The 13,858-nt window shown below is 46.4% G+C and overlaps 2 protein-coding genes across 2 annotated transcripts; both read left to right on the forward strand.

The window, feature by feature from the left end:
- Window positions 1-312: 312 nt before the first annotated feature.
- Window positions 313-2,769, forward strand: LOC129600625 (BTB/POZ domain-containing protein 3-like). The gene is made up of 6 exons (XM_055499163.1): window positions 313-548; window positions 620-742; window positions 916-1,093; window positions 1,178-1,371; window positions 1,523-1,658; window positions 1,975-2,769. Exons 1-6 carry the CDS (start codon window positions 370-372, stop codon window positions 2,461-2,463), a joined length of 1,299 nt encoding a protein of 432 aa, XP_055355138.1. The 5' UTR covers window positions 313-369; the 3' UTR covers window positions 2,464-2,769.
- Window positions 2,770-3,976: 1,207 nt separating this feature from the next.
- On the forward strand, window positions 3,977-6,238 carry LOC129600636 (BTB/POZ domain-containing protein 6-B-like). The gene is made up of 6 exons (XM_055499174.1): window positions 3,977-4,140; window positions 4,223-4,345; window positions 4,453-4,630; window positions 4,703-4,899; window positions 4,977-5,112; window positions 5,735-6,238. Exons 1-6 carry the CDS (start codon window positions 3,977-3,979, stop codon window positions 6,236-6,238), a joined length of 1,302 nt encoding a protein of 433 aa, XP_055355149.1.
- Window positions 6,239-13,858: the final 7,620 nt, after the last annotated feature.

Here is a 13,858-nt window from a genome sequence, read left to right on the forward strand (position 1 = left end):
AATGTACTGAACAGGACTTGGTACTGTTTAGTGCGGGGCAGCTTTGATTGCACGTTGGTCGGTTGGTGACTCACGGTCCGTGAATACGTGATACGGATTACGGTAAGGTAGTGTGGCGACTCTCGTAGTGAGTTTGGCGTTGTAGCGCGGGTCACATGCCATAGCTGAGCTGCAAAAAGAATGCAGGTCAACTGTGCTGGTGTTATACTGAGTTACGTAGTTATCGGTTTTCGCTGGAGTAAAAACACATTTTGTAAATTTGTGCTAATTTTCTTTGTACTTGCTATAATCTGAAGATTGTGTTTGCACATTTTTCTGCATAAAATCAACCACGATTTGTGGAGCTTCATAATACATTTGATACCGTGGATGCTAACTCAGTCGCCTGCAATTATGTCGCAAAATTCGGCAGCACCATCGGACTGGCGAAGGTCCGCTACCGGGATTATTGCTCTGCATAAGCACATCTTGGCTAGTGGCGAGATGAGCGATGTGCGGTTCGCCGTGGGGCGCCAGCACGGCAAGGCCGAGGTCTTCCCCGCTCACAAGTAAGCTGATCGATGTGTGGTTCGTGTCAATCAGCCTGTGCGCGAGCTGAGTCGTCGTTTGGACATTATAGATTTGTTTTGAGCCTCAGCAGTACGGTATTCCACACCATGTTCCACGGAAGTTTACCGGAAAACGGGCAGAAGCCCATTGATGTCCCGGAAATCTTGCCAGACGCCTTCAGGAACATGTTGAAGTACGTGCTAGCTGTGCCAACAGGTTTACCGTTTTACGAAACAGTATTTGCGAAACACGAAGAGGTTAGACACGCTTACGGTTCTGCGTGGTTAAACCGTTAAAACTTATTGGTTGTTACTGTGCCATCTAACACTGAGAGATGCTAAAACTTAGCCCGTGTGCGCTATGCAGGTATATCTACACTGGCTCTCTGGAGGAAAATGGTGGTCTGAAGGCTGAGAACATTTTCGAAACCATTTACTGCGCCGATAAGTATGACCTGCCAATGTTAAGCGAGTTGTGTGCCAGATTCCTCAGCACTACGCTGGACCAGCTGAACGCCGACAGCTGCCTCGTTTATATGGAGAAAGTAGGTCAAATTTGATTCAGCACTCCAACCTTTGCTTTCGGTTCTGTATGTTACATGTAAAACGGTTTATGTGGCTTCCATTAGATGAAGCGTTGCGCCTCTTTACGCGATCGCTCTGCAAGGATTCTGGAAATATGCCTGAAATTTGTGGATGAAAACAGCCAAGATGTTTTGAAATCGGACCAATTCAGCGAAATCAGCCAAGAAACGCTGATGGACATTTTGCGGCGCGACACTTTGTCGGCTGCTGAGGACATCGTTTACGCGGCGGTGGAGAAGTAGGTTACCATGTTTTATCAATCTCTCTCTCGGGTTTTATTGTTTTTTTGCAAACCATGCAGCATCAATTCTTTAAGTTATTCTGAAAGGGTGCAATAGAGCGGTTTATGAGAAAGTGGAGCCCAGACCGAGAAAATAGTATCCTTGCAGTTGGGCTGAAAAGGCATGCATCCGGAAGGACCTTAAGCCTTCCCAAGACAACCGGCGTGCGGTGTTGGGAAAAACCTTAAACTTTGTTCGGTTTCCCCTGATGACCGATGGCGAACTGGGCGCCGGTCCCGTCAAAGTAAGGATGGCGCTAAATTTGGAAATGACCCGGGATATGGTACCAAATTCATGTACATGCAAGTAGACGTAAAATTTCCAGCACTCGCCACGACTTTTTTGCATCTTTATGACACTGTGTACCTAAATGATTTCCATACGTACATAATTCCACTGGCATGAGAGCCTCTGGTCGGACGTTTTGAGTGGAGGCCGGATGGTATAACAGACTTCCAAAGAGAAAATGTACTTGTGAAACAAAATGCATAAAGCACTAAAATATAGAAAAGTACGGCAGAATAGCAAAATAACTAATCTATCCCTATCTTGTGCATTAGAGTCAGCTGCTGCTGGATAGTGAGATAGCGGACCTTTACCGGCACAAGCATTCATCGCTCCAGCCAGAGCTGCCATTCCCCACGAAATACCGCACCGGTTCGCTTCTGCGCATCTCTCGCAGCGATGTGGAATTCCGTAACGGGGAGAAGGTCTTCGTTGACACGGGGGATACGCAGTGGTGGTACCCGGCCGTGGTGACGGGAACGAGTGGACCATGGTTTGTTGCTTTGCGCAAGGACAAAGAACAACAAACCCTGGTCGAGTGTGCGCTGCATCAGATTGTGCGGGCTGCGAGTCTCTTGAAATTTGGACAGGAAATCATGGCTCTCGAGACACGTCGGCCCGTGATCGCTACGTTGCGCACCCAGCTAGACAATATCTACTGGGTGAAAGTCAAAGGCACTCTCTACTCGAGAAAGTTCGATCAGCTGCGCATTGGTCGGGATCAGATGGAAGCGTGGAAAAAAGCCAACCGATCTTCTTATTAGCGTAAATGGCCTGGATGTTGGGCTCGGGTTTCATGGCCTGAAATTTACGTAATTCGTGTGTTGATAATTCTCATTTATGCGCTGTAAACGTTGCGGGTGTCAGGTAGAATAAGTACGATTTATTGGAATTCTTGGGTTTTCTAGAAAGTGGACGAATTGAGTCTTTTGTTTTTTTTTCGGTATCTGGACGGGTCGAACCAAGAAATTTAGCAGTTCTCCTTTTTTTTAAACGACGCCCAAATCGTATGATCATTGAAAGCTTTATCTGCGCAGTGAATGAGTTCTGTTTTTCGTTGGTTTGTATTGGTTGCACACAGCAAAGCATCGCTCGGAGACCGTTATTTAATAACGGTCGACCGAAACGAAAAGAAGGTTCTCTGTCTTCCAGAAATGGGACGTTTAGTCGGTTTTAGTTTTTTTTTCCTATGCTGTTGGTCCGTCTTCTTTGATAAACGATTCTTTCATGCGAAAACTGAGTGAAAATTACCAAACGTCAGAAGGTGGTTAAAAATCGCTGACCTTAAAAATTACCTACTTAAAAATTATTAAAAATTACCTTTTTAAATTTAAATTATTAAAAATTACCTTTTTTTAAAATTACCTACTCTGTAAACTTGACCTTTGAAAAACACAACACAGAGTCAGAGTGATCCTGGAGGCACCCCAAAGTGGGAAACCATCAGCTGCGGCGAATATTGAACCTTCCCATTTTGCATACAGAAGATACAGCGAACACTTTTGAAAGGTTCGTACTCGTAGGCGATCCCACTAGGTACACGATTCCGATTACTGTAGTACAGTAGGTGAAATATGTTTCTACGTGCTCGTACCTGTGGCTGCGGCAGGTTTTTAAAATCTATGTATCTGGCTGTTCTATTATTGATAAAGGTCATCTTGAGAGTATTCACAAACACTAAATTCGGGAATGTTCTACTTACTTGTTAGCTAACCCAAATCGGAATCGCCAGTTACACTACGTACGTACGTTGCTGCACGTTCGAGTAACTGTCGTGATTAACCATAACCGCCGACGAGAAGTACATAGTCAAAACCAGTAATCACGTGCTGTTGAGTGGCGCTGAGTGCGTATAACCCTAAACTGTAGATGTGACTCATGACAAATGAAAGCGTCACTGCGGTGACGCATTGCTACACCCGTGTTATGCGTGTTTCCGCGTGCTTGTCATGTCAGAGCCAGAGCCTGTTCAGCCACGTGCAGAATCCAGATCGACGCTTGACAGCTCTGGTTTCAGGTTTGCCGTACTGGCTGTCACTTGTTAGGCTGGATCCACGATGGAATCGAAGTGCGCTGGACTATTTTACTAATTAAGCCACCGACTGTTTTACTAATTTTACTAAATTACTAATTAACCGCTTCGTAGCTCTTTAAAAGTTTACGCTTCACGCTTTCTTAAAAAAAGTAGCCATAACTGGGTACGCTGTGAAGTGTGAACAGTGTGAAAGGTGAAGCATCTCCATCTGCCATTTCAGATTCGGACCCAATAGCGCAACTATGTCGCACACTTCTACCGCCACTGCAACAGCATCGGACTGGCAACGGACCGCTGATGGTATTCTCGGTCTGCACAAGCACATCTTGGCCAGCGGCGAGATGAGTGATGTGCGGTTTGCCGTTGGTCGCCAGCTTGGTGAAGCCAAGATCTTCCCAGCTCATAAGTAAGCTACAAATGCTCGAAACGGTTCTGTCAACGCTGACGCTGAGTGTCCATGAGCAAAGTTGTCACTTCTGCCTTTGCAGATTCGTGCTAAGCCTCAATAGTACGGTTTTTCGTACCATGTTCAACGGAAACTGGAAGGAAAGCGGTGAGCAGCCCATCGATGTCCCGGAAATCTTGCCAGAGGCGTTCAGTAATATGTTAAAGTAAGTGTTCTGTGCTGTTGCGTACCCATTACGCGACGAACTGTTTTCGCTGAATATTACAACGAAAGCGTGCGAGTGCAAAATTGTTAATAATAAATTGCTTGCAGGTATATGTACACTGGCTCTGTGGATGCCACTGATGATCTGAAGGTTAATAACATCTTCGAGACCATATACTGCGCTGACAAATATGATCTACCGATGCTGGGCGACCTGTGCTCAAATTTCATCAACAACAAGCTATTTGCACTCAACGCCCACACCTGCCTGATTTACTTGGAGAAGGTATGTTTACGACAGCAGCACTCTGATGCGTTGTTCATGAGCCTTTACCTTATAACGTTTACGCTTCACTAGGTCAAGCGATGTGCGTGCATACAGCCAGACCGCGCCGCCGCCATCGAGACGAAATGTCTGGAGTTTGCCGACAAATTTAGTAGAAATGTTTTGGAATCGGACCAGTTTAGCGCAATCGGCCAGGACGTACTGAAAGCGATTGTCCAACGCGGAACACTTTCCGCTGGCGAGGAAATCGTCTGCTCCGCTGTGGAAAAGTACGTACATTGCTCGGTTAATGGCGTGTTGGAAACTGCAGCCACGCATTCCGGTTGTAAACTGCCCATTCTTGTAGGTGGGCAGTGGCGCAGTGCGCTCAAGAGAATTTGGAGCCAACCCAAGCCAACCGGCGTACAGTTCTGGGTGATGCACTGTTCTGCGTCCGCTTCCCTCTGCTGACGGATGCGCAACTGGCTAACGGACCCGTTCAAGTAGGTCTTACAAGAGCGTTCGGAGTACAGTATAGGATGATCTTCTCCTGCCGACTAACATGTTAATCTCACCGGCAAGCTGGGCAACCAGGTTTCTTTGCTCATACAATACGTCACAGTGAGATCTTGTGCGCTGCACGTCACACACAAACCAGTTTACTAAAATGGTTAACCGGCATTGAGTTGTGGTCAGCTTGAAGAATAGAACCAAATTTACCGTAAAGCAAGCGTAATTGATTTTTTACTAGTCTTGGTGGTCAGTCGTCGGCGCTCGATGCTTCAACAAAGACAAACTATACCAAATAGAGATTAGTGCACACGCTACTAATCGGTCACGCCTGCTTCACAGTAAACTGGATATCGTTCGGCCACTATGTACAGTATTTACCCGCCTTGATGTCTACTCGCTGAAATGAATAAAAGAGCAGGGATACAGAACACTGCGTTCGGCTAACGTAATCTTGGTCAATATTGTGCCTGGGACCAGTTGTTTTACATGTCAAGAAAAAGCATCCAGTTTTTGAGAACTGCGACGTAGTCAAACAGGAAGGGAATGATGCATTATATCTTACTTGTAATACCACGCTCCCAGCCTTTGAAACCGCCTGTCTGTATTTATTAGAGTGGTCTGCTGCTGGAAAGTGAAGTTGCGGACCTTTACCGGTACAAACATTACCAGTACAAACCTTCCAATTATCGCCCACAACTCCCTTTCCCTACCCAACACCGCAGCGGCTCGGTTCTGCGCCTCTCGAAAGGCGATGTGGAATTCACCAACGGGGAACAGGTGTTTGTGGACTGTGGTCAAGGCGAGCTTTGGTATCCCGCCGTGGTTAAAGGAATCCGGGGAGCGGAAATCAGCGTAATGCGAACAGGCAAACAAACCATGCTACACTGCCGGCCGTACAAGATCGTTCGTGCTGCGGATGTCCTGAAAACTGGACAGGAGATCAAGGCTCGCGTGGGACGCCGTTATGTCACCGCTACCTTGCGTACAATCTGGAACAATCATTACACTGTGGAAGTCGATCACAAATACCATGAAATCCAGCTGCGGCAGCTGCGTATCGGTCAGGACCAGATGAAGTCCTGGAAGAAGGCCAACTGCACGTGTTTCTATTGTTAGTTGTCTGGATAATGCATTGTTGTTGCGATAGGGACGCGACGATCATGTTCCTTCCCGCGTACGGGTGCCCTTGATTTATCTGCGGTAGACTGTAAATGGTTGACTTCTGAAGAAGTGTACTCCTTCTCGGCTTAAATTTCAGTTTTTACGGTTTGATGTTTCTGTTAGCTACATCTTTGTGGTTGTATGAGGCGTATAGAAGAAAATTCTTTTACTGTCTAACTCGAACCCGTGAAATTGCTGCCCTTTTTGTTGATATACTCTGTACAATGGACATTATGAGACTATGCGTTTTAGTTTTTGTACGGTTTTGGTGCGATTTTTAAAATCAACATGGCTGGCCTGGCACTTGTCAGATATGCAGCGCCGTGGTGTAGCACTTTTAACTACGCTTGGTATTTGGTAAAACCTGCAGGCAGACAAGGTATTACTGCGGTACTGCCGGGATAGCGATCTGCACAACGATAAGGCATTTAAAAAATAATAAGCAATCTCCATAGCCAAAATTAATGTAACCACATCACCACCAGCCACAAACAGTCTGATAGCAGTTTCGGACATTGTTGCAGTACTGTCTGAGTGGCTTTTGATGCTAGTTTCATTTCCGCAGCCGGGAACGGCGCACCAGTACTAAGTACTGTACTGTAAAGTGTAGTACAAAATAATTGCTTCGAACTTTCAGTACAGAGTACAGATTCTGATTATGATACAAGTACGGTACACGTACTCAGAATTATTTGAGTTTTTACTCACACTCCAACTTACGACTCAGGCTCGAAGACTCAGGCAGGGTTGCAAACCGCAGCATGGCAGTGATCCCATGGCCGATCGAGCAGTAGCAAAATTAGTACGTACGTGAAATCGGCCTTTCGTTGACCTGACTCAGTAGGAATTAGTTCGCTTCTCCCACTTTGTGTCATAGTGTTGCACGCCTACATCAAATCATTTCCATAATTCTTAAGTGTACGTATTTGGTAAGTTTTTACGATCACGATCAATCTACGGCCAGAATTATTCTGCCATGGCCAAACCAGTGCCAGATGCTGAAGCCTCGGCCGAATGGGAGTGCGCAGTTAAGGAAAGTGCAGATCTCCGCCGTGAGATCCTGGCCAGCGGTGAAAAGAGCGATGTGAAGTTCGCCGTGGGCCGCGAACTTGGTGAAGTTAACATGTTTTCGGCTCATCAGTACGTACAACTTACTTGATTTAGTTAGTGTCATGCCGCATGGAACCCGGTTTTTGGTCGTTATAGGTTTATCCTTGGCATGCGTGGCAGCGATGTGCTTCGCACACTATGCAAGTACAAAGACGGTCATGAACCCGTGGAGATTCCAGAGATCCTGCCAGACGCCTTTGGTAACATGCTTAAGTAAGTGTAGCCCTCCATTCGTCTAGAAAGTCATTCGTGATGCAGAATCTGAGAAACTGATTTCAGTTGTTTTGGGCTGCGACTGCTTTGATCCGCGGCACCTTTGAGACCGGTTGCGGGCATGTGCGGCCTGGGCGACAATTAGCCGAGCCGAAGCTGGCTGTTTTTTTTTTCAGCTTTTATTGTTTAATGTGCGCCTTCAAAGCCAATCAAATGTGCAAGTGAATATTTGTTGCAGATACATCTACACTGGTTCTGTGAATAATGGATTGAAGACGGATAATGTGTTCGAGACCATTCACTGTGCCGACAAGTACAATTTGCCGGGGCTGACCGCCCAGTGCTTGAGTTTCGTCAGGACAGATCTGAGTGCCGTCAACTGTGTGGTGTACCTCGATAACGTAAGCAGATACATGTCAATAAGGTGTACCAGTCGATAAGGTTAGCATTTTTTCTTCAAATCACAAAGTGCAAATTGAAGGTTAATTGTAGATTAAGCGCTGTGTTCACGATTGCGTCGCTTTCCTGGAGGGACAATGCTTGGAACTCGTGGACAAATTCAGTCGAACGGCTCTGCAGTCGGCCGATTTCCTCACAATTGCGCAGGAGACACTGAAGACAATTGTGCAACGTAGCACCTTGTCGATTGATGAGGACAGCTTGTATACGGTTGTGGAGAAGTATAGTACCGTACATCGTTAACCTGAATTTTTAACCAGACTGCAAATTTTTTTTTCGTTTTATACAGGTGGTCCGTGGCGGCTTGTAATCGGGAGAATCTGGAGCCGTCCCAGGCCAACCGGCGCCAGATGCTGGGCGACGCGTTGTACCTTGTGCGCTTTCCCCTGTTGAGTGATACCGAATTGGCCGATGGCCCGGTCAAAGTAAGCCCTAACTGCATATGCAATTCGCTAGCGCCCACTTATTTTTTTCAACGATTCGTTTAAATGCGTGCGGCTATTTAACACTCTTAAAATCATCTGTATTCTGCCCAGAGCAAGCTGCTGTTGGAAAAAGAACTCCTCGACATTTACCAGTTCCGCCATGCCAGCAGCAAGCTCCATGAGCTTCCCTTTCCGACAGAACACCGCACCGGATCGGTTATCCGCATTCCCCGGGGCTATGCGCAGCTCGCGCGCCTGGAAGGGGTGTTTGTGGAGAGTGACACCAACCACTACTGGTATCCGGCCGTGGTGATGGGGATCTGCGGATCGGAGGTCAGTGTGTCGCGGGACGGAGGACGAAGCACACAGCATTGTAAGCCCCATCAGATTGCCCGTGCCGCGGAAATCTTACAACTCGGGAATGAAATCAAGACGCCCATTTTTTCCCGTCGTTATCTGACCGTGACACTGGTGGCACACAAGAAGGATGTCTACACCGTGGACCATCAAGGCCAACGATATCGGAGGGGTTGTATGGAGCTGGGCTTAAGCAGCGGACAAATGATGGACTGGATTAGGTCACATGGTTCTCACTTGTAGGTTTTGCATGATTGTTTCAGGATTCTGGTTGAATGTTGGTTCCGTGCCGAGCGATACTTGTACTCACCCTCTCCGGGTATTTTCATCTGTTTTATGCTTATATAAATTTAAGTTTCTGTTAGAATCATTTCTACCGATGTATAGGTACTGTATTACGTGACGAATTATCACATGCTGCCTCATAGCAGAATCTTCTGTTACATCTTTAATGAACAGGTTGCTACCCTCTGTTACAGTTGTTTCGCTTGTAAGAATTCACCTGGGTAACAGCTGTCATTTGCACTATCTGCGCACAGTGTGTGAAGGCCGATAGCTCCGCCTTCATGATTGGCCATTCGCCATTGTGTTTTGCTGTTCTGGGGATTTCCATCCCACACATTGCTGCTGTTTTGACGGACCTACAGCACAGCTGCGCTGGCTGTAGGATCCGATCTCATTAGTCGGTGTTTGCTGCGCCACGGTGCGCACCTTAGATTTCGGCATTAAAGCCTCAATCCGGGTTCGCCGCTGTTTCGCCGTCGAAGGTACGTGGGCGCCCATAAGGCCCCACGTTACAAGTGCTGCATACTTATTAAATTCCAGAAAACTGAAAAGCGGTTTCACCTTTTGTATTATATAGGGGGAAAAATGTGTCTAGCCGAACCAATCCTTTGTACTGCTGCCGTCAGCCGGCTGCAGTTTTACGTTGTGGCTAAACATGGAGCTTATGTACCGCGCCTGATTTAGCCGCATGTACTGCCGTAACGTCACATTCCAGCCGGGTGACGGCAGCAGTGCCGTGAATTGGTTCGACTGACATGGTTTTCCCCTCTACATATCAGCCGCGTAAAAAAAACAGCGTTGCAAGTCAAGTTGCATTATAAATTATAATGCGTAACGGTACGATGCGGGCGTTGGTGCCGTGGTGCTGGACGAAAATGAGCACGACGGGATGCAGCAGCACGCTCCGTCGCAAGGATTTGTAAAGGAATCGGTGGTCTTGCAGCAGCGCGGGCCCACAATACCGCACGTTTCGGCGACACCGCAGTCGCACGGGGCAGGAGTGGGTCCAATGCAGTCCTGCGCAGTGAAACGGCTGCAGCAACGTAATAAACACGATGTCGGATTGCTCATCATGAGGCTGCAGCATCATTCCTTAGGTGCGGGGGGACATGTAGGAGGAGCACATGTAGTAGAATACGAGGAAGTGGTACTTGTAGGAGCTGGCGTTATATACGCTGCTTGCGTCAAATACAGATCAGCCACATCGCTAAGGTGTGCGAGGAAAAACAAGGCAGCGTAACAAACCTTCGTGCACGAGTATTTACTGTGTTGTCGAGTCAACTTGGCACCTTTTTTTACAGTGAGTCGTATCCGACAACACAGTACCATCTTGCAACGTTCAACAGAATCGCGCTCAAACAACACGCTTCCCAGGTCCTCACAACTGTACGTTTTTCTTATAGGGTAAAGAACACCGGAAGCAAAGCCAGTACTTATTCCTCTGCAATTATATGCACAAGTAGACACAACAAAATAATCGCTTGTTCACAAAGTTTCCCCGGGGTGTAATTAGAACAGACTACATACGGTAGTCAAAAAAACATGCACGCGGTACTTACCGGATGCCGACCGAGATCGGCCATGCGAACTGTTCGTTCGCCTGCTGAGTGCATTTTGTGTATGCGGTAAAGCGGAAGTAAAGTTATCGAATCAGTCACTATTGTCATTAATCGTGTTGCGCATTCTAAAAAAACTTTCCATGTCCGCTGCTGCAAGTCCAATCGAGAAAACTGCATAATAATAAGTTTTTAGCGCCTCTCGTTTTCATGTACTGAACAGCTTAAACATTAGGCGCAATTGCGAAGAACTGACTGATCGCTATTTCTTTCAACCCCTGTCATTCGAAACAACCGGAACTTGCGGCGTCAGTACCCGCCGCATTTCGTCAGCGAAGTTGGTCGACGTATAAAAGAACAAACAGGGGAAGCGCGCGCTCTGGAATTTTTGTGGCAGCGTATAAGTGTTGAAATTCAGCGCGGAAATGCCGCTTCTGTTTTGGGAAGTGTTCGTTGTTCAAAAGATCTGGAAGAGCTTTTTCATTTGTTCTAGCTGCTGGATATTTGAGTTTTAAATTTAAATGGCATTTGCTTGTACAAGTTGTGAAATAAATTACTACGGCTTAAACATTTCTTTACTTTTTTTTTCTGGCCGTCCGGAAATAGGCCAGATAAAACCCAGATACGTTTGCAAGAAACGTATGTCTGACCTCAATGCCGGCGTCGTTATACGTTTCCCGTGCCACAGCTAATCATCACGAATACTGTATTACGACACCAGTCAGTCAGATACCAAAAAGACGTACTTCTTTGGATAACAGTTAGCATGAGGTTCCCAGTGGTTGGGTCCCTTTGCGGTAACGCATATAACAGGGTACTAACACGACTTTACATCAAACACACTTGAAGATACCAGGAAAATGATTCTGCTACATTACAGCGTTAGAAAAATGTGTATTTTACTTTTACTCACAGTAAAATAACGATCCGGTTTTAAAGTCAAAAATTTTGAGATGAAAGTTACAGAGTACTGTTCATCCAAAAAAATTTTTGGAAACGATATTCGGTGCGGAAACCATGTGAAAGCTTATCACACACTGGAAATTCCAGTATCATTACTATGAAAATTTATAGTGGGAAAAGCGAACCATGGGTGGTGGGGCGGTGCAGGCGGCCCGTGCGGCTTTTGCAGATTTTCTTTTATAACTCTTAAAGCTTACCTCATATCAAAAAACGGTATGCGTAACAAGCTCAGCAAGTAGTATTCGATTTAATGAAACTTTTTGAGAAATTTTTTGAAACCGCTTTGCTTTGCTGTGAGATTAAATTTGATTTCTCACAACGCGCGTTTGAAGTCTACCGTGTTTTGTTGAGCTATGATCAGCACAGAAAATCTTCAGCTGGAACGCTGAGCAAAGGAAATGAAAGGTCAGAAAGGTTTGAGACGGCAGACACGCACGCCGCATGCAGATTAAGACAACAGCCGTCGGTCAACTAGGTTATTACACCATCCTGTCGCTAAATGCTTCGGCTCGGCATTCCTCTGAAGCGGTTGATTACTTTACCTGCGCTAACAATAGCTTCACATCAGAATCCAGTCCTTCGCTCTTGACCACAGTGGACAGCACAATCTCGTGATATACCGCGGCGCCGCACATCTGTCAGGCCATTCATGCGGTCGTGGGATCGATCCATCCAGATCTTAATTGAAGAAATTTGTAGAAAGAAATAGGAGACACACAAAAACCAAGAAGCATATTGCCCATCGTATGTCCAATGTACAGTCACTACAGTGCTGTACTGCCTGTACATTATACATTGTGTTGACATTTGGTATTTTCGCCTGTGCGCGAAGCTGGCCAATCAGCGCCATTGCTTGAATCTGATGGAACGCTGTGGGTGGGAGGTTCCATAGCATCGCGAGCAAATAACGAGCACAGTGCCATTATGCCGCCCAGCTAATATATCACTGACCAACACTTATTTGACCGGCTATCTGTTTCTTTGTCAATAAAGCTTTTACAACCTCGATCCTGTATCAGCGGAAAATAAGCGCAGGTCAAAGCCCGTTTTTGTTCTTGTACGAGCAGTCGTGTTTCTGGTTGAACTTGTCATTTCAATAGCCGAATCAATCCGTTTAACGAAATTTGTGTAAGTGCTCTCTGATGCAAAGCCTACATTTGATATTTCGGTATTTTTATACTTCTTACGACCAAGATTAATCAATACATAGCACGCTGAGAATTCCATCATGGCCGAACCTGTGCCACAAGCAGTAGCCCCGGCCGAATGGCAGCTCGCAGTACAGGGGAGTGTGGATCTCCGCCAGGGGATCTTGACCAGTGGCGAAAGGAGTGATGTAAAGTTTGCAGTGGGCAGCGAGCTTGGTGAAGTGATAATGTTTTCAGCGCATCAGTACGTATTAGTCCATGCGGTTGATACCAGACTTCCAAGATCCCCATATTTGGTCATCGTAGGTTCATTCTCGGCCTGCGCGGCAGCGATGTGTTGCGCACGTTGTGCAAGTATGTACGCGGCGACGAACCCGTTGAGGTTCCAGAGATTCTGCCCGCAGCTTTTGGCAACATGCTCAAGTAAGTTTAGTCTTGGCATGCCCCTCATCGAAAGAAGTGCCCGATTATTGCGCAAGAGAAACTAAAAAACTAATCTAGGTTGACCGCTTTGCTCGGCGACAGTATTGTGGTTTAAAATGCAGCAGACATATGCGGCCACGGCGGCATTCAGCCGTGCCACAGCGGACTGCTTGTAACTTTTACTGGCATTTGCAAAATAAACAGAAAAAATGTTAATGAATTACTTTGCAGACACATTTACACTGGTTCTGTTAGTAATGGTCTGAAGACGGATAATGTCTTTGAGACCATTCACTGCGCCGACAAGTATAATCTGCCGGCGCTGACCGAATTGTGCTTGAGGTTCATCAGGGCGGATCTGAGCGGCGTCAACTGTGTGCTGTACCTCGATACTGTAAGTGTTGGCATGGGATTGCTCTTCAAAACACTACTGAGGTTATGGTTGTTCTTGAAAAAAGATGGTACTCACATAACACCAAACGTTCGATTTGCTGTAACATCATAGATGTGGTGTAGTGCTTGTCACGAGATACTGTGTCTGTTGTGGCACTTTGTGTCCTGTGTCGGGCATGGTAACTGCGGTGGCTAGCATTATGTCAGTGCTGTCATGCCACTGATATTTAGTTGGTTTTGTGC

Source organism: Paramacrobiotus metropolitanus, unplaced genomic scaffold, assembly GCF_019649055.1.
Source record: "Paramacrobiotus metropolitanus isolate TYO unplaced genomic scaffold, Prichtersi_v1.0 Parri_scaffold0000187, whole genome shotgun sequence".
NCBI classification, from domain to species: Eukaryota; Metazoa; Tardigrada; class Eutardigrada; order Parachela; family Macrobiotidae; genus Paramacrobiotus; species Paramacrobiotus metropolitanus.